Here is a 21,022-nt window from a genome sequence, read left to right as displayed (position 1 = left end):
GTCCAACATTTGCCAAGTTGGTTTCACCCTATTAACAATGGGAGAAGGTGCAAAGGCTTGAGGCAGATGGAACTAACCTTTTATATACTTTGAGGGCTTTGATTTTAGCATAATAGTATAGGGGGATCTTGAAACCATTATGTTTGGTTATTCTTGTGTCAACATCATAGGTGCTTGATCGGTTGGTTTGACCTGATTGCTAGCTTTATACAAAACTGAGTTTTGCAGTCTAAACATCACTTTGAGTTATGGCTGCTACAGAATTTGAATGGATAAAGGGAGGAACTATGGTTTATTTTTTCTCATTGTTCATATCTGGTGTTTACATGCTCTGGATCCATCTGGCCTTTTAAAGTTGACACTATTAGATATTAAAGAATTCCTTAAGCAGACAACAATAACCATCAACCTAGTTGGGCTGGAGCTGTTCCAGATTTTCTCTCTCTCCAAAAGTGCATTGCACTTGTTTCTGCATTGCAAGGCTGTCTTCAGCTGGCTGTGACTCAGATACAAGTCTTCCAGATGTTGGTGCAGGATACTGTGATGAGACTGCCTTTCTGTCTTCTAATGTTTAATCATGGAAAATTAAAGGAAGATAGTATCTTGTTTTGGCAACATATGATGTGCTCTGATTCCTAATTTTATTACATCTTACTTGCTAGAGCATGGAAGAAACTGACTGTAAAAAGGAAAGGTGTTTCTTTTCTGCTAGCAAAGTTGAAACCAGATGTGGAAAAAATTTGATGGCAACACTGAATAGATATGACTAGCTAAAAACATGGGTTAAATGACTTATAATGGTGGGTCGGAATGAGAAGGGTTAATTCTCATATAATTTCTTTTCTATTTCCATGTTATTTTTGTGTGGACACCATTCATCAATGTTCAGAAGCCCTAAATTTACTGTTTACAAAGTGTTTTTAGCAACAGTGGAAATAACCAAAAGAGAATAATATGAACCCTTTCCTCTTTGGGAAGGGAAAGGGAGGAAAGTGTGACTGTTACTTCACTTGTGATGCAGTGCAACATTTCTTAAAATCTTAGGGATCTGTTTACGTAGGTACCTTAAATATGTAGAGTGAAGAATATAATTAATGTTAAATGGAATGCAGTAAAGTCGCTGTCAGATGAACTGGCAGTCTTCATGTGTATGCATGTGAATGCTGCATGTGTTTAAAATATTACATATAAATAACTAAACAGAGGTAGTAGTCATGTGAAAAGCTATCATATCGCTCTATTACTCTGTGGAGAACAGACCTGGTCTGGTCTGGTACCAAGTTAGTGCTCAGTTTTAAATATGGAGTTCAGCCTGCCAGGCAGAATGAATTTTTCGGCACTTGGAAAGGAGCTCCTCAGTTTTACTGGTGTCTTGACATTTGTCTTATATTCCCCAAACCCAAGAAACAAACAACTTCCCTCCCTCTCTTTGTGACAGGTTAGAAAAGATTTGTTAAGAAAAGTTGTTAAGAATTTGTTAAGAAAAAGATTTGTTAAGAAAAGATTTGGCCTGGTTTATCCACACTTTCAGTTTGGCTCAGGTAAAGTCAGAAGGGATTGATCTGCAGAAGTATTCTGCAATTGCTTAGCACCTCTAAAAGTCAGTCTTGCAGTAGCCTATGCGCTAGACCTTGCAGGGAGCTCTGCACAGCTAAGTTTGATCTTCCGACTGAACCCCACAGAAATCAGAGGTCATCTTGGTTCATTCAGATTCCAAGTGCAGGCTTATAGGTGGACAGATACAAGAAGTATTCTCCAGTACTATTCCACAACGTTTTTGTCCAACAGGTACCAAATATCTCATGGATGACAGAAAAGTTTTATCAGTAATGGTTGTATTTACCTGGCTTCTTGTTCATTGGTATCCCTCTCCCAACCCCTCTGCTGATGAATCCTTTAAGACCAATCATGTTGTTTGTAATGTGTATGTGTTACTGTAAATATACACAAAAAACCTTGAAAGCCTTAATGGTAGACAAAGAAAAACAAATGCAGCATGTTTAGGGGCAATGCTGTCTGCCCGAAAAACATGGCCATGGGGGAAAGGAACCTGGACAGCTGCCGAAGAGCTATGGTGGTTGCAGTTCAGAAGGAGGGCAAAAGCGTGAATGTTCTCAGCCACTGAATGAAAATCTTCTCTTTCTGCATTTCAGACTGCATTGTTTTTGTATCTGGGAGTCAATCTCCCAAGCAATGCATTGGGTGCAGCCTTCTCACTTCCCTTATGCTATTGTGGTAGGTCACGTAATGTTCAAATGACACTCAGGAATCCTGATGTGTGTTTGTGCCTCTTCAACACCATCACTGTCATTTACAGATCCTGAAAAGTAAGGTTAATCTTTCGGTTTTTGAATCATATATGTAACTTGTAATGGTGTGTTGTAGCCATTCCTCTGCAAGGTACTTTCTAGTTTAATTCAGTACAAAAACAGTAAATGAAAACTAGTATTCTGAGATTATTGCTTGCTGAGTACGTTGGATCTGTGGTGTTTGGCTGCTCTACAGAAACAACCCTTATAAATTGAAAGCCGATGGAAACCTAAGGCTAGTAGTGTGTACTTTTCCTTTTATCCTGGTACAAGGATTTACCCCAGCTCCTGCAAAAGCAGCGCAGAGAAGAAATTGTCTTGGTTAATTTGCACAACAGAATGAAGATGTGATAGTGGCATGGTTGGTGTACCCATGCTAACTTTAATCCAAGTAGCACAGGTAACACATGCTCAGAGGAACTGATAGTATAGGTGAGCAAAAGCATATGTATGCAAGGCTGCTGTGCTGTCATATACTGTATGTTAGCTTGTGATGAAGTCTCTGCTGCTTGCTTTCTGCTGGTGCTGTGGTTACCTGCCTTAGCTATGTAAATGTAAATGCTGTGATGAGTGTGTCGGCCGTGGGATCATGCACTTTCATTTTGCTGTGTGTGTGAACCTCTGAAGTCTCAGCATCTTTAACATCTCGGACTGAACGTACAAGAACTGGATGAAGTAAAAAGCAAACGCTTGCTTATCTTGATGGGTTTTACTGGTGTAAAGCTTCTATGAGTGACACTGCACAGAAGGGGGTATTGTCTTCTAAACAATCAGCCACATCAGGTTTCTTGGAGTCTCTGCGCTTTCCTTCTTTATATTGAATCAGAGCGGCTCGGCATGCCACAAAGTTCAGCCCCACTGGATGTACTAGTATGGCCCTAAGTGGGAGCAGGCTGAGGTGGGATTAAGGTTCACTGAATTGTCATTGATGAATTGGCATCCATCAGTCTTGGAAACTTGCTTAGAAAGGATGCAATCAGAGCAGCCCTGTAGTGGATGTCCTCTCTTCAGCCATTTCTGTGGTACCTCTGGCTGTGGAAGGAGGGGAGGGGAGAAGTTAGTGTTTTGAGTGTAACTGTATTGTAATAGACCAGATGAGAGTTTGGGATTTGTACTACAGCATCTGGGTTTTGTGAGACCAGTGCAATTTTTTTCTCTCACTTTAAATCTTGCACGGAAAATAAGAATTGTCTTATTTAAATAAAGGGTAAAGTATTGTCATAATAAGACATTGCTAATTACTTGCTTTTGGGTATAGTTCTATGATACCGTCTGTTATAAATGCTGGTTGCTTACCTGAACAAGAAATAAATAGATATTGTCTCTCCTCCAAAGAACTAAAATTCAGCTTATCTAAGTATTTAAGTTATTGCGTTATTCTATTGCATGGCTGCCTGCATCACTGAAATAAAGGAACTGCAGCAATGTAGCCAACAAACCTCTAATAAAAGCATTTGATTGAGCAGCACCATGTTGGGTCTAGTCCACCAGAATAAAAGCAGTTTGGGGGCTGTAGTATCTTGTTAAACACATTGTAAATGTTTTTGACAAGAAGCCTGGTTGAATCTAACCACCTCTGGACAGCCCGCATGTCAGAGCATTTCCAAGTGAGATATATCATCCTGTCCTCGACTGATAGCTTTGGATAATCCTCTAATCCAAGTGATTGCTTAAATGTTGCAGCCTATTTAGTTTTGCTCAGTCTAGGATGACTTGCTACTGGAGAGCTCAGGGTGAATTTTTTTTTTTTAAATTTTTTTAATAAAAAAGCACTGCAGCTGAATAAATAATTTAGCTCCAGCTGTCCAGGGTCCAGGCTGGACTTACAGATGTCATATCCTAATACTGTGTTGGTCTGTTAGAGACAGCTCCTGAGCTCTGTTGTTCCTCTGCTTTCTGGGATTTTTGCTGAGGCTGTCAAAGAGGAGGTGACTTGAAGAAGGCAGCTTGGTGTTGGTTTTGCTCTGAGGACACTGAAGCTTTTGCTTGTCCTTGTGTCTGATAGAAGTAGCCTCTAGTCATGGACTACTTGCCCTCCGCATATACCTGTCTTGTGCTCCCACTGCCATTGCTACCTGCTTACAATGGGGCCAGACCACATCCCGTGCTCAATAGAGACATGCAGTAGCCAAAGAACAACTGAGAAGAGTTTTCCTTTAGCTGTCTGCGTGATGGTAGAGCAAAGTTGTTTTCTTTACACTCTTGAGCTGCAAAAAATTGGTAAGTTGACAGACCTGCTTGGAGGATGCTGTGGAGTAGAGGATTTCAGCTAACTAAGAAGGCTGTCCAGTTACTGCTTGTGAAACAGTGTCACACCAGGATTGTTGATTTTGCCCTTGTTTTGGGGTTTGTGGAGAAAGTCAGGCACTGGGTGCTTCAGAGTCCCATTCTGCTTCTCGGCCTCTGCCTCCCACCAGGAGGACAGAGTTTGGGGTGAGGTCCCCTGCACCTGGGTTGGGCTGGGGTGCCAGGGCTGCTGGCAGCGGATCAGAGCCCTGCCCTGGGGGGAGCGAGAACTGCCCAGAGCCTGCCTGTATCTTGGGTAGCTGGAGCCTGCTCTTCCTCCTATCTGAGTTTTTGGGTGGCTACATGATTGTTTAATCCCTTCTGTCGTTGGCCAAGAAAAGTTACAGCTTGGGCTCACAAGTGAGACTGCTAAGAAACAAAAGATTCATTGCTCTCACTTCCCCCCCCCCCTTTTCCTGGCTTCACTCTTTATTGTTCTGAGAACGGAGAGACTCCTTCCCCCCTCCTCCAAGAATCACAACCATTTTTTGTTTTGTTTGTCTTTTACAGATCAATTTTGTAGCCTGTCAACTGTTTGCACTTTTGGCTGCGTTTTGGTTTCGTATTTACTTGGGTCCCAGTCATGCCAGCTCTGCTGTTCGCCATGCATTTGCCACCCTCTTTGGAATATACTTTGCTGTCTTCTGCTTTGGGTGGTGAGTATTTAGTCACCATGTAGACAAGGCTTGGGTAAAAATATTTTTAAACTTCATATCAGCTTTTCTGGATTACATCTTTTTAGTCTTAAGGCACTTTCTATGTTATCCTAAAAAAAAAAAAGGATTCCTAACCAGCATAACCATCCCAAACCCTCAAAGTAAAATGAGCCATGGAAGTATTTGTAAGTGAAGTATTTAATCTGTGATGTTTGTTCTGGCAGTTAAAGCTACACCAGCCTGCTGTGAAGATGCCTCTTTTGGAAAAGATGTGTCTAGTTTGAATGTGCACTTTGAGCTAGGCTGCTCGTTCTCTGAATGAAACACATGACAATATCTTGTCAATAAGTATTAATCTATGTAGGATATTAAGGCTATAAAGATGTCATTGTGATAATCCATGTTTACGATACCCTGATATGACATCACATTTGTGTCATTTGCATGGAAAAATATTCCCTCGCTCTGAACTGCCAGCCCTTCCAGGTCACATAGAAATTATCTAAATACTCACTTTGTTGTCTTTAAGGTATTCCATTCATCTTTTTGTCCTGGTGATGATGAACTATGGTATTATGAATATGGCGAGTATTCCCAACATCCACAGGTGAGCTGATGTGCCTGCAAGTCTGGAGCTGCCCCTCTGACAACTCCTCTCCTTTCACAGAGAAGCATGAGGGGTTTTTAGGACCACCTTCTCTTCTTTCCTGCCTTTCTTTCCCAGTTACTTGCAGGAGCTTTGTTCGTTCAGTCACAGAAGCAGCTGTAATCTCAATTTGTGGTTTTTGCATTGATATATTGCATTTCCCTATGAAATTGCTGGCCTCAAAAGTTGGCTTTTGTAGGCTTAATAATTTATGCCCAAACCTCTGGTTTCTTAAACATAATGAAGTCATATTCTCCTTGGTCTTGTGTCCTTGAGGATCGCTTTTGATAATCCTTTTTAATGTGTTTTCCCCCTTACTGTTTGGCCGTTAGGTATTTTCCAGTTATTCTTGAGTTAGGTAGTTCAAATAAGGTCACTGTGGCAGCTTAACTTAGTGATCTACGAAATTAAGTCTTGCATTTGATAAAGGGCTTTGGGCCTGAAAAAGTAGAAAGTACCATAAATGTCATTGCTTTGAAGCAGAAGCTTACGGCATCATCATGTGAAGTTCTTGACCATGGGATCTTTCTTTTCCTTATACAGATGTCTCAGAGGAAGGAAGGCTCCTAAACTGCTTTATCAAACAAGTGCCTTCCTGGCCAAAAAGCGCTTTCATATGAAAATGAAAACTACATGGTAGTTTCTACATGCTTCTTTCACTGAATAAGAGGAAGTTCATGTGGAAGAACTTCTCTGACCAGTCACTGAGCCTTCTCATACCATACTCTCTGTTAGGGTATGGTATGAGAGGAGTACCATATTCTCTGTTAGAGTTCAGCACGTGGGAGTGTTTAAAATTGTGTAGGTGGAGTCATTTGCTTCCCATCAATCTGCACAAATAGGAATTTTTATTTGTAAAACTGCTACTTTATAGCAGGCTAGAAGGACGAGCTGGTAGTTCTTCTCACTTTACTTTTGTGTTGGCCTCCCTAAGAGCATGTGGTTAATACTGTGGTTTGGTTTGGGTGTGTTACAGGTGATTTCTGTCTGTATGCTGTGTGGCTGTTTCTGTAGCTGCTGCTGAACGCTCACATCCACATCAGTCTGGGCTGGGGAATGGAAACCCTTTCTTCGCTTGTCTTCAGGGCTGTCTGAGGATCTGATGCTCAGATAATCATCTCCCCTGCTTCCTGAGGCGATCCCTCTCTAATATCCAAATGAGAACCATCACTTATGATTTCTCTAGGATTGTTTAGAAATGTGAACCATAAACAACAGGCCCATCTATAGCAATCACTAGTGTTTTGCACCAGCAAGATAGGTATTAATCAAGGAGGTTTTTTCCACCCCCTCACAGAGTGCAGAGCCCAGAAGTCCAGAGGTAATTAATAATTTAAAAAAAAAGTAATTGGACAATGTTTATGAAAGAAATGCCATCCAGAGACCAGAAGGAAAAGGTGCTAAAAATGTGTATTACTTGTCTCTTGGTCGTTGTCCCTGCCCGTCACTTGGGGGAAATGCAGGAGTTACTGATTGTAGATCAGAGGAACCAAGTCTACAGAGGGAATCATTCAATACTTACTTATGTCTTCCTAGACAAGTTGAGGTGGCGGTAGGGAACTGGGCACAGTTTCAACAGGAAAGCCCCTCACTCTTACTGTTTACCCAATTACTCACAATGGGAAAAATAGCTGTGTACTGCAACACAAATTAAGCTGGTTCGTATAATGTTGCCCACTGCTGGGAGATAGTCATGTGTTGATTTGAGTCAATGTGAAATAGCAATCCAACAGGCTGAAAAACCTTAGGAGGGCTGGGAGGATTGGGTTAGGACTTTTCTACTGTATTCCACTAGCCATAGCAGTGTGACTCAAAGTACATCCACGTTATTAATTTTGGCAAAATAACAGTCTATTCAAGCTGCTTGAGAATAAGCTTGAAAAATGCCAGTTTAGGGGCTGGACCTGTTCATACAGAGGGCCTGTAAGAGCACTAGATCCTTCATAGTGGGGCTCCAAGACTTGGCTTTTTTCCCCCCAAAACGCAAGTGGAAGTGAACAAATGAAATAAAGAAACCACATAGTTTAACCTGCATGCTCCTTTCCCTGGTTATTTTCTGCTAGTTTGCTCTCTGGTGAGGCTGCCAGCCTTCAAAGCCTATAAATGGACAAACTAATCTAGCATCAGAAATGCTCCCAGCTGCAGCAGCAATTCAGTATATCTCTCCCTGCTTGCCCCCCCTTTCAGACTAGGTGCTTTACACTTAAGCATTGAGGCTTATTTTAGATGCTTTATCCCATCTATCAGAGTTACGTGTCTGAGCTGGGTGACTTGCCTTTGGAGGGATGCTTGCCATTCTCCATTGATGAGAGGGAGCCCAAGGACCTCACTGAGGCTGGACTGGATGCCTAACTGAGATAAAATAAGATAAATTCTGCCCTGAATCTCCTGAAGAAGCTGTCATGTCCCCGCAGCCTGCCTTTCATCCAGCTGTTTGCTGTGGGCCATGTGACCTGCAGGTTGCCTTGTAATTCATCACTGTCATTCACACTGCACTTTATTAGTCCCCAGGGAGGAAAAACTCATTTCTTTTAAAGCCAGCCATGATTTGACAAAGGCCTGGCTCATTTTCAGTCATCTGTTCCTCTTGTTTCATTTCACCTTTAGATCCCCACCATAATAAATCCTCCCATAGGTCTGGGGGGACCCCACTTGGCAGTGTGTGCTACCAGCCTGCCTGACCTCCCATGGCTCAGCTGTGCTGGGTGTGCAGGGTGGGCAGTCTCGTTCCTCTGTAGGTCTTTGCATCTTCTCCTCCACGTGGCTATCTTCTCCTGATGCAGGGGGCACCAGTAGACCTGGTCCTGGCCTGTCCATGTGTTGCAAGCCTTTCATTCCGGTGTCCCAGCTCTCCGTTGCACTGTCTAGGTTGCCAGTCTTGCCATTTGTCAGTCTTGTTTCCAAATATCCATCTCCCTAGTATCTTCTTTCTTGCTCGGGTAAATACAGGGAGAAGTTAGTTGTGGGAAAGGCTGCATCTGCCCCACCTAGATGCTGCAGTGCCTCCAGGCCTCAGGCTGTTCAGCTCTTAAGACAGAAAGAGTGGTGTTACTGTCCTGCCTAACATAATTTTGTGAATGTCTTGAAAAACAGAGAGTAAATTTGTCAAGCTCCACTTAAGGAATGCTTCTTCTGGAAAGGGGCATCTTTCAGCATTTAGAGCTGAAAAGGTTAGGGTATGTGTCATTATCTGCCTTTATACAAAATCAGAAGAGAGAAAATATCTTAAACTTGAAATATTGTTGTTTCTTATAGATCTGAGGAAGAGTTGTAGATATAAATAAAGAACATTTACAGACAAAAAAAGGCAATGGATAACTTCAGCAACGCACATACAGTTATCATCTGGTTTCAAATACTTGTCAGACAGAAATTTCAAAATAATATGTGAAGGTGGGAACTCTGAAATTGAAATGACACCCAACTTGAAGTGATCCTATTTCTTCTTTTCTTTTTTCCCACCCCCAGTGTGAGGAGAGACCTCTGTAATGTTTCAGCTGGGTACACAAAACCATCAGTCCTCTTTGAAAATTTCTGCCAGATCTTATAACATAGCTTCAGACTTGTTAACAACCTAATTTGCAAAAATCAAACTCCACTCCTAAACAAGCCCAAACCCAATGTGAGTGATTCTAGTTCTTGTTGGTACTTGTGTTGATAACTATATGTTCTATATGTTATGTTTTTTAGGTACTCCTTTGTCGTAGCTATGGGATACCTCACGTTGTGCCACATAAGCCGAATATACATATTTCATTATGGTATTCTCACTACAGATTTTTCCGGGTGAGTGAGTCTGCAAGCTGGATCCTGTGACAATTAGTATTAGTTAAATTTAGTATGTTTTAATAATAATGTTTATGTTATCTGGGGAGCGTCTGCAATTTTGTTTCCCTTAAGCTTTTTCTAAGACTTTTTTTTTTTAAGGAAGGAATAAACACTGTGATTTTTGCATTGACTCATTGTTTCTGCTGTTTTCTTGCTAGGCACTATCTGGTTAGGAAGGTAGAGCTTGGTTAGCTAGACTTCCACCTAGAGCAGCCTCGGAGGATAAGTCTGCACAGCCACTTGCTGGAGCTGGAGGAGTGCTTATAGCCCTGGCAAGCAGCACGGCTGGTGCTCTGGTCCCTGGTGGGCTGCTCTCCTCCCACCCCCCTAGGCACAGCCGTTGGCTCTGGATCATCCTTTCCCCCATTCTGATTTATCTTGATGCCCCAACTGGGAAGGTGTTTGCCACCCCAGGCACTCCAGCGGGCGGGAGGGGAGGGCTTGGGCAGGGATGAATGGCTGGGGGAGCTGGGAGCTGGGAGGTGGGGGGTAACCTGGGCAGAGAGACATGAGATCAGCTTCTGCTCTTGGCGCCAGTCTTACGGGTTCTCTCACGGGGGCAGGTTGTGGCTGCTGTTTAAATAGCACAACTTTTTATGTGCCATGCATTTCTGTGGAACAGTGTTTTTCATATACACTGTAGTCTCTATTTGATTTCACTGAAGCAGTAGAGGATGCTTTGCAAAAATATAGACGGCTAACTATATATTTTGTTTATGAGAGGAAAGTATACTTTTGCATGATTTAAAAACAGTGTGCTAATCCATATTCCACTTGTTTAATTGAATGTCTTGAATACAGAGTAATTAGTAACATACTATGAAAAACCTCTGTAAACTGGCACAGTAAGTTACAGATGCCTCTTCCAAGCCTCTGTCGTCTTATAGGCAACTGGAGTTTTTTTGCTGTCTGTGTGCATGTGTGTCTGTGTGAGGTGGTGGTGGGTTGAAGCATTTAATTAAATTGTGGGGGGGAAGTTCTTCTGAGACTTTTGAGGTTTTTTTATTAGAGGAGGGGGCAGAAATGTGAATTCATACATTTAGAGAAATTTAGTTCTAGAATTTTTTCTGCGGTTCTTTTAATATACAAAAGCATGTCCTGAAAGAGCATGACATAGCAGGAAGCCTATAAAAGGGATTGGAACGCTATAGCTCTGTGTGTGTATGAGACAGAGAGAGAAATACAAGCGGGCATGCTTTTCTGAATAGTACATTCAGAAATGCGCTGTGAGGTGTATTAGCTGTCTCTCTCTGAAGACATTTACTAAAGATCCAGCTAAGACTGGGGGTGGAAGAAGAGGAATGGTGGTGTTTTATGTTATAGGCTAGGTAGCATTTTCTGCTCTCTTAATGAAAAGGGAGCTACTCTTATCTAATGATGAGCTTGAGGATAATAATGGTACTGAAAGAATAATACCCAAACTTACTCTGTTATTTGGTTTTGTCCTGATGCTTCAAGATATAAACCAATTTCTAAACTTTGGTCAAACATAAAACTGCCAAGTAGTGAACAACTGGAAAATTTAGTATGGATATGAACTACATCTTCACAATATATTTTAAAAACTAAGAATAAATAAAAATATTGTAGTGGTATTAATAAAAATTTGCAATCCAAAGTGCTCAAACCCAGGTCAGCCTCATAAATCCATCTTAAAACCTGTTTTCCTCAGCTGTAAATAGTATGTGCCCACTGAGGCTTTATGCACATATCTAAACAGATGTGATGACCCAGAGAGACAAAATATACTCCCTGACCACAGTTTTACCATGTATGAGCAGCAACTGAACCTCCTCTTGCTCATTTTCCCATGTTTGATGGTTCCACATCTATTGCACATGGTAATAGGGAAGCACTCAGACAGGCTCCTGGCTGGAAGGATGGCCTTAAAGTTCTCCCTCAGGACTTCAGAAACAACTGAGACAGAATCCGTGGAGTGATGCCCATCCCCTTCAGCCTCCCACCCTTTTGGGCAAACGTGGCTGGGGATATACACTGGATTTAAGGGAATCTTTAAGAGGGAACAAAAAGCCTGGCATCTGCTGACTTGTATTTGAGGTCTCAGTATCCCGTAAATCTCTAGTGATATCTGATTGCAAGGAGGAAGTTTTAATCCACATCAGATAGGCACGTAGACGGTTCTAGTGCCATCAGCTTTCCAATGTCAGTCCCCTAAAGTGACGAGCCAGGTGTTAAATGAGTGTTTCCCAGTGTCGGTGCTGAAAGCTGGCATACCTTGTTTGCTCTCTTGACCTGCTTTGTGCACTTAACAGTTTGCATGCATAACCCTTTTGATGTGTTCTTGCAAATGTATTTTTTTTGGTTCTTTAGTAATAGTTGGTTGTGCTATTTGCTTGGAGTCCCCCCCATTTTGAGAACAGAGCTTCTAAAATGCAGGTAGAGATGGATGGAGAACAAGGTAACTTCTGAGTCATGCCTTAAATAAACTGGAAGATGGAAAATCAAACTGTGACTCACCACTTCAAGGTTAGGAAGTAAGGAAACTTGTTCTCTTCTAATGACTAGTTAATTCTTCTAACTCGTGCAAGGGGTAGGTTTGGTCACTGACTCCCACGATCAAAACTGTACTCAAGCTGCTTGCAGCAATTTCTTGATTTAAGAGTGTTTCATGTATTGCATAGTACTTAGGTGAAAAGTCCTTTTTTTTTTTTAACTACATGCCAGGTTTCAATGAAAATCAGTTCCAGTTTGATACACTTTAATTTTAATTACTTTTTAAAAAATGTATATATATTTTATCAAAGTTCTTTCATTTATATTACTTCACAAAAATGTGGTGACATAATTTAGGTATTTTCTTCTGAGTACTTTCTCAAAGAAAACTATTAGGTTTTGAACACAAATTGTAAAATAACTGAATGCTGTGCTTCCCCCTTAATTCAAATCAGTCTTGGAGAGAAACATGCATATTTTATTTTGCTTGGTTTGCCATGGCATTTATACATTGTACCTAGGAATACTAAATCCTAACTCTTTCTCTCTCTTTTTCTCTCTCTTATTTCTTCTTCTTTATGCTAAGAGGATTATGCTGGTAAGTTGCCTGGTTTCTATACAACTTTATAAAAATGGTAATACTAACACACAGTTTGGGTTTTTTTCTGTGTATCACAGGCTCAGACCGAGTATGGTAATATTATGGCTTTAGGGAGAAATTAGTTTAAAATAAATCAAGGGATCTTGACTGGGATTTTTGGAAACTAGTAATAGATATGGTTTCAATCTAGCAAGCTACATGAACAAATGCCATATGCATATGATCATCTGGACAGAATTCAGAGGAGCTCCTCATCCATATGAAGCTGTGTCTGCTTTAATCCTTTGCTTGATTAAGACCATAAAAGTCTTTTGGTTTCTTCTTTGAATTCTTGCAGTGTCTGAGCAAAACTTCCTAATATTGCAGCTCATTCGGTGAATGTCAGGGAATTGTCGTGCATGTGTGAGTTTCTTGGTGCCATTCCTTATAGAAAAGAAAGTCAGTTTGTGAAAATCACCACACACACTGTCATTGCTTTCAGTCTTCTGTTGGTTTTAGAGAGACCAGAGCTGAATTATCAAGGAGTCTCGAGCAGTTTTCCTCCCCACAGATGTCAAATCTGTACCTCTTACTACATGAGTGTTTTGGTGGACATCACTCTCCAGAAGCAATGGATGTCTTTACATGTTAGCTATATGCCAAATGCAGAACAGCAGCAGCATTCTCAGCAAACCGCTTAGAAAGGGATTGTCATTGAAAGACCCCCCTCGCAAAGCCGTATAAGCAGATACTTTAGTAACAAGTGTCACTTCAGGCAGTGAATTTTTGTCGGGTGGTTAGTGCTTTGTTGCTGGTTTTCCCTCTTCTCAGTGGCTTAGTATCAACCACAAAAGAAAGGAACAAATGTACAACAGCCAGTTTTTACAAAGCAAATACATTTGCTGGTGGAAACAAACATAGATGTACTCTGCCACCATGTTAAAACACAACGCAGAAATACTAACTGGTCCTGCGAGTTCAGTTGGTTATTTTTATTTTCTCGTCTTTTAAATGCATGAAGTGCAGCATGTTGCCTGCAGCGTATGTTCCAGCAGCTCTGGCTAGCTTGGGTCCGCAGCGAGTCCCCAGAGGCAGTACAGTAGCGCACGTGCCGGGTGAGTAAGGGGAGCTCAGGCAGTTTTCTGTGCCCGCTCGCTGCCTGGCTGCTCCTCTGGGTGTTTGTCCGCTTCAGGCTGCACCGAGATCACTTATCATTGGTTACACAGAAGCCCTGCAAGAGCTGCGATATAGGAATTAGCCAAAATTCAAGCAGGCAGTTAGTACTAGAGAGCTCCACGTATCTAGTGCATCCCAGGACACTTCTCCAGAAGTAAATACTCTTCTAAGTGAAATGCTTCTATCATGAAGGCGTAAGAAACGCCCTTTGGGAGCTTTCACCAGAAAAACACACGAAGCAAATAGGAAGTTGCTAGGGAGGCATGAGCGTGTTTACTGAAATATTTTTCCTCTGTGTGCTTCAGCACTTCTTCATTTTGCTGTCGAAAGCAGAAGTAAGAGCCCGTTGCCAGTGAAGCCGTTGTGGCGTCCCTGGCTCGGCGATCACCTCGGCAGCACGGTTAATGCCGTAGCGGAGAGTGACTGTGAACTTCTCGTCATGGCTTCAGGGCTAAAGAGATAAACCTGAAATAAATGTTTGCTGTTTTGGAGTCTTGTCTGCAATGAGCCTTTTGACTCCACCTCCTCTCTTAGTGAAATCAGGTCAGTGGAAACTATTTCTAGTGAGCGTGTGCCAGACTCCTCCATGGGATTACCTAAGGTCAGGCAGACTCTGCTTGGTAAATGTCTTTTCTCTCATGAGCATCGAAGCTTGCTCAGTGCAGAAGCCAGGCTGTGATACAGGGAGGATCCCCACAGCAGGCTACAACCGATGCTGACATCTTTAGTTCCACTGGCCTGTGCTTCTGGGCAAATTTATTACGTTGGGGCAAGCCATGTTTAAAAATGACATTAACTGGTATGTTTTCATTTGGAAGGTTTAATTAGGGGGGTAAAACCCTCTCTTGAGCATTCTCTGTAAACTGTTGCATCTTTGTCTTGTGTTGTTTTTCAAGGCATCTAATGTAAGGTAAAGTCAGTTTTGGAGGTTTTTTTATTTGTTGAAATTTCCTATTTCATACTGACTCCCTGGGACAATCTCTTGATGTTTTTGGTTTGTTTGTTTTTTTTTTTTTTTTAATTAAAAGTTGGCCACTATGGTTTGTGTGTAGGAGGTACAGTGCAGCTACAACCTGAGATTAAACCCTTACCCAATATATAAAACATGGGGCGAGGGGAATCACACCACAGGTAAATCTAATTCTGTGCTTCTGTGCTAGTTTGTAAATGTAGTGGGTGAGGAGGATGTAGAGTCATAGCACTTAGCGTGTAGCTGCAAAGCAATTGGAAGGTGTTCAAATATGATCGAGTTCAAGTCATTTAGGCTTCTTAAATACGTGTTTTGTTTCAAATACCCTCTTTCTAGGGGTAGATCTTCATGCTTCGTCTGTAAATGCAAGTATAGTAGGTAGATTTTCTTTTAAATTCAACCTAATAATTTGCCCCACTCCCAATAACTTGTGTATCTCAAAATTTGGGAGAAAGAAAGATTATAGGAAGCTTTATAGCTTTGTTAACTCCCCTTCTTGTTTGTAGTACTTCTGGCTTTTTCCAGTAGAGTCTAAGGTTTAAAATATTATTATGTCAGAAACAGTTGACTATATGTGATATGATGCTGTATTTTATGTATTAACTTGCTCAATGTTTTACTGCTGTTTAAAATTAGAGGTTACCTGAAAGGCTGAACAGAAATGACGGTTCAATACTCTGGTACTACCAAGTTTTAATAATCAAAACTCGCATGTGTATTTAGGAAATGATGATATTAATTTTTCCCCTAAACTAAATGTATTTTTCTTATCTAATTTTTAATATTGATTCAGGACTTGCGTCCTCATGCATTGCTCTGCAAATATGGGGGAAAGGACTATTTTTCATTCTGAAGAAACAAAAACAGTCTTAGACTTGCTCTGTGTCTGTGTGCGTGATGAGGAGAGATTGGTGAGTCCCCAGGGAGGAGTGGGACAGGTGTGGGTGTGCAGAAGGTGGAGGGGCCCCACACTCCAAAGGGGTGCAAGAAGATGACAGAGCTCCAGCACTGCTATTGCTTTGATGTGCTCTGCCCTTTCTTGCAGCAAAGGCTTGGTCCCCCAGTGAGATCAAGTCAGTGGGGGAATGGTAGACAGGTGAGGGAGGAGGAATATGCTCCCTGTTCACCTGAAACCTTGCTTATCCTTTGTGTGAAGCGTTTAATGATATCTGATACAGATCTTGTGAAAGATTTAGAGGGTGTCATGCCATTGCCACTGTACAGTAGGTTTCCACCTTCCCGAGTAGGGTATAGAAGAGATACTTAGATGTGTAACATGATGATGGCAGGAGAGAGAACTGAAGGCATCTCAGGTGCACTTTGTGGGTCTCCATCCCACCCACGGTGTCAGCAGCGTCACTTTCGTGCTCGCTTGTCTCCTCTGGAGTTGGGATTTGAGGGAGGCAGACCGTCCGTCTTTTCTGATTAAGGTGCATGAGAGGCTGACCTGTTCTGCCGGGTTACAATGTGCCGTCGGTGAGGCGATTAATTCCTAATACAGATGAAGAGGACCTCTCTCTTCTCCATGTTTATACGCTGTATGACTTTAGTGCAGGCTGCACTTCTGCTTCCCTCAGTCAATCAGCACATCAGGACTGTTTGCATTTTGATTCTCTCTGGCTTACGGTGGGGGGCCCAATATTCTAAGACAAGTGTCTAAATTTAGGCACTTAAAGGCATACGGTTTTGGCTCTGAGCCTGAGGTTTAAAGTTACCCACTTCAATATTGTCATAAAGTGCTTGCCGTAAGAAACATATGCAACAAATTGAACCCATTTGAAACAAGTGTTAGTGTTTGCCCATAAAGCTAAAAGGTCAGGCACTGACAAAATAAAAATCTGTGTTTATTGCAGTAGAACCGCTGGTTCACTGACAGCCTCTGTCTCTCTTAAGGATTAAAAAAATCTGCTTTTTCGTATGCTTAAAGGATTAGGATTTATGTATCTTTGAAAGCAAAGCTAAATTTTTGTCTGAATGGGAAAATCTACTTTGAGAAATAGGATGTTGAAGATAATGGTGAAAACAGCTTATGAATAATTTTTCTTGAAAGACGAATTGGAATAAAAATTAGAATGACTGTTTCACAATATTGGAGTTGTCCGGAAGGTGAAAAGTCATTGCTGAATTCGTCCATTGGTCTAGGTGACCCAAGGAGAGCTGCTGTTCAAACTCTTGTGTTACGGTTGTATTCCAGATCTGTGTATATGTAAGCTTGTTCTGGATTTTATGTGCAAGCTTTTTTACTGACATTTCAAGTAGAGACTGCTGAAATGATAAAAATAGTTTCTGATTAAGAAATTGGCTGATATTGCATGTTCTCTGTTTTTGGGTAGAAAATGCAAATTACTCTACCCACACAGAATTACACGTGGACTCTTGAAAAAGATCAGACATATTTAGTATTAAAAAAAAAAGAAAGACCACTTATGGTGAAAGAATGTATTTTCCCAGTATTCTTGTTTTTACCATGCTCAGCATATTAATTATCTTGAAAATCAGTTTGATTTATCATAGTGGGATAATCAGATTGCCAACAGTTTCTTAGCCATTGGGTTTACATTTGATTGTAACCAGTAGGTTGATTTAGTCGAGGATGATTCAAAATGTCTTGAAAGTCTCTGCAGAACATTAATATTTGACTGTTATTTTAGACAGAGTTATCATTCAATGTAACTTTCACTTTTTTTTTTCCCTTACCTTGAGAAATCGGTGGGGAAAATACAGTGCTTGAACTAAAAAAAACCCTTCAGCTTTCTTTCTTTCATTGAATTCCAGAAAATATATTACAATATTTAAAATGAATAGCCATCATATTTGGAGTAATCATCTATGTCTCTTTAAGAAGTTCCATATACTGGTCAAAATCTGTAAACAGCATGTACACAAACTCGGGTTTTAGTTTCCATGTTGAAGACCTCATTTGTGTTCAAGCAGAAACTTCTGTATGGTTTATGTTGATAATTTATCACCAAGTTGAGAAACAATCCATTGTATTAACCCTCAGTGAAGACAAATCTCTTCTGTGGAACTGTTTTTTCATATAATCATGACAATTATTGCTTTTAAAATAATGATGTATCCTCATCACCCATTACAACCTCCTGGCTATTGCGGTTGTGAAGGTCTCATAGGTAGTGTGAGATCTGGGCACCCTGTGCTGGTGTCTCCAGTGGCAGAGAGATGGGGAGAGGCAGTGTTAGCAGGTGCTCGTCCCTCGTTTTGCTGGCCATGGGTCCTTCCAGGTGACAGGTGTTCAGCGCTGGGTTTTGTGTTTAGGGCTCCACAGCCCTTAGAAGCTGTATATGGACCACAGTTAGCCCTGGAGCCTCTGCCTAGGAGGGACTGGTTAGTTGTCCCCATGGTTTTCCCCCCATCTTTCTTCTTACGTACCTGTGAATGCTCCTGGCTGTGTCCTTTACCCTCATGGGGACCAGCTCCTGATGCCACCAAGCTGAGTTTTGCCTTTTTTCTATTCCTTAGCTGCAGCAGCTCAACATTTGCCTACAGTGCTAAGAAGCTCTGTAAAGCTGGCTACGGGAAGTATAAGCAGCCCTATTATAATAGGAATAAGTTGTAGTGGCTATTCCTGCGCTGCTTGTTTGATTGGCCCCAAAGCTGCTGGCCCCAAAGTTGTAGCCTGTAAGTGTGGCTCTGGTACAGCTAGCTCATGTTTTTGGGAGGCTCCAGATCCCCCATGCCCAAACACTCCCAGTTGGATGGTACATCTTGGGCAGCCTGTCCACAAGGCAGTTGCATGGCCAAAAAGCAAGTGGGAAACTCTGCTATGCTGACAGCTATTCTGGTATTTGCACGTAGTCCTAATTGATAGGGCTATTCATGTGGGGAAATAAGCATGTGTATCTGCAGACTCGACATTTTTTTAGGGCACTGAGGAGACAGACAATAGGAGAGTAACAGTAAGAAGAGCCAGAGTTATGTTACAGCAGCATTGCTGTATTCTAGGGTTGCATCATACAGGGCTTGAATTTGGCCTTTGCCTGAAAGGAGACCCAGTGGACTGCAGAAGCTGGTATTTTCTACTGGTACAATTTCTTCTGAATTGCAATTTGCACTGCTGCAGAATGGGGAGACATAAAATAAGGCTTTGTGCGCACTTAGCAATTAAAAATTCCAATGCAAGTTACTGTGGGGTTGTTTTGAACCCAGGCAATTGTCTTATGCCTGAGTTCCTCCTTCATTTTTAATTGGATGTTTTCCACTTGTTGCTGCTAATACAGTTATGCTTTTTAAAGGGATAAGGACATTGAGTAAGAAAGTTGGGCATCATTTGTATTACAAGACATGTAACTGTTGTTTCTGTCTTTCTTATAGTCCCCTAATGATAATTACACAGAAGATCACAACACTTGCATGCCAGTTACATGATGGTAAGAAAAGGAATCTCTTCCCATGGCCTGAAGACAGCCTTTTTATTCCAGCACAATATGTGTTTGAGTTACGGAGTGGATGAATGTAGTTCAGCAAGTGGCTCCAAATGAAGAAGAAAAATGCTTTGTGGAGGAAAACGAGGAACTTCAAGTTTTGATCAGTTCTTTAGGATCAAACTGTCTTTGCAGTAATGAAGAAAACTGTTTTGCCCTTTGGGGGCTCTGCTTCGTTGGGGCCCAGTCTGGATTTTAGCTAGTACCAGTATCTGCTGTTTAGATGCTACAGTGCATCTCCATTAAGCTCTCTGAAGCTGTTCTTGATTCTCAACAGTCAAGAGCTGTGTTTGATACATAGGTTCAGTCATTAATGTTAATGTAGCAAAAATATGCTATCAGTGATATATTCAGTGATAATATACTCCATGAGTTGCAAGAGGTGGAATTCAGTAGCTTTTTCCCACTGCAGGGAGAAGCACAGTTGCAAGCAAAATAACATTGTCTTCAGTCTTGTGCTGTGACAAAGAGCGCTATTATTCCCCAGCAAAATGCCTGTGTCTAGTACAGTGCAAAGGCTAGAAATGGCAATTGTCATCAGTACTGTTATTGCTCATGTCTACTGATGTTGCAGTGTGAATTTTGGATGGTCCAAGGCCCATTGCATTATAAGCTGTGGGTGACTAAATAAGTAGCCTGCTATAGAGTTGTTATGATCTAGGATTTAGGTGATGGCCACACCACAGACTGCAGGGTCTGACATTGTTTGCAAGCCAAGTTTACACAAGTGGGTCAGTGCTTTTAGCTGGCTATAATGGGTGCAGCTTGAAGCTCGGCTAATGGACCTTGTCGTTGACATTCATGTCACTGGGGCTTCTCTGCTTCTCTTAGTTAAGCTAGCCAGCTCAGGTATCGCTGTGTGCCACAGTGGTGTGCGGCCTAGATGCACACCTAGAATATTGAAGGTAAACAAACAGACAGAACGGAAAAGATAACAGCGGAGGCAGGAGCATTTTAAGCAAACCAGAAATCCTACAGATTAATGATGGTGGAAAAGGCTCATTACATTGTGAACATCCATATATGGAGCAGTTGATCAAACGGAGGCAGCTTGCAGTTCAAGCATTAGTGGCAAATCTCTATTTGTAAAAATTTAACGCAGCTGCTCATAAATGGAAACAGACAAACAAAATACCCAGCCCTTTAAGTAATTAAGTGCTTAATTGTTTCCCTGGAACTCATGCCCTCCCAGTATTTATAAACTGAAATAGCGGAGAGAGAATGGAAATGAGCAGCTTATCAGCAGTCTTTTTAAGAAATGGGTCTTGTGTGTGTGTGTATCGGTAATTATGGCCAGTACGTTTAGAACAGTAGTGTTAATTGATGCCAAGCCCCTGATCTTGTGATGATGTATATATGCATGCTCAGCATCAAGTGCTGTGATTCATCCCGCGGTGAGTTGTTCTGCTGAAGCCAGTGGGATTCCTCACAGTATGCACAGCTAAAGCTTCAGAGTGAAGGTTTTGAGATATTTGCTATGAGCAACATCTGTTTACGCACTGGCCATCACACAAGATTTTTCCATAGTTTTCCTCGCACGGCGAGTCTGTGCTCTGCCTCTGGCCCCAAAGGTCTCGTGCACTCAACAAGAGATTGCCCTTCCAGTCTGGACCTTGTACAATTCCAGGTTATTACTGATGTGTGTGTTTAGGCTTGCTCCAGCAGCAGGCAGCCG

At 41.6% G+C, this 21,022-nt stretch overlaps 1 protein-coding gene across 1 annotated transcript in view; it reads left to right on the top strand.

Annotated features, from left to right (window-relative positions):
* The window catches only part of MBOAT1 (membrane bound glycerophospholipid O-acyltransferase 1), a 58,179-nt gene that overhangs the window by 19,234 nt on the left and 17,923 nt on the right, over window positions 1–21,022 (top strand). Inside the window, exons 2-5 of the mRNA XM_072851391.1 lie at window positions 5,106–5,251; window positions 5,781–5,858; window positions 9,588–9,683; window positions 19,238–19,293. Coding sequence (XP_072707492.1) covers window positions 5,106–5,251; window positions 5,781–5,858; window positions 9,588–9,683; window positions 19,238–19,293 — 376 coding nt within the window. The remainder of the gene's footprint in view (window positions 1–5,105; window positions 5,252–5,780; window positions 5,859–9,587; window positions 9,684–19,237; window positions 19,294–21,022) is intronic.

This window comes from Ciconia boyciana, chromosome 2, assembly GCF_034638445.1.
Source record: "Ciconia boyciana chromosome 2, ASM3463844v1, whole genome shotgun sequence".
NCBI lineage: Eukaryota > Metazoa > Chordata > Aves > Ciconiiformes > Ciconiidae > Ciconia > Ciconia boyciana.
The sequence above is the reverse complement of the archived record's forward strand: the minus strand, read 5'-3'. Positions and strand labels throughout refer to the sequence as shown.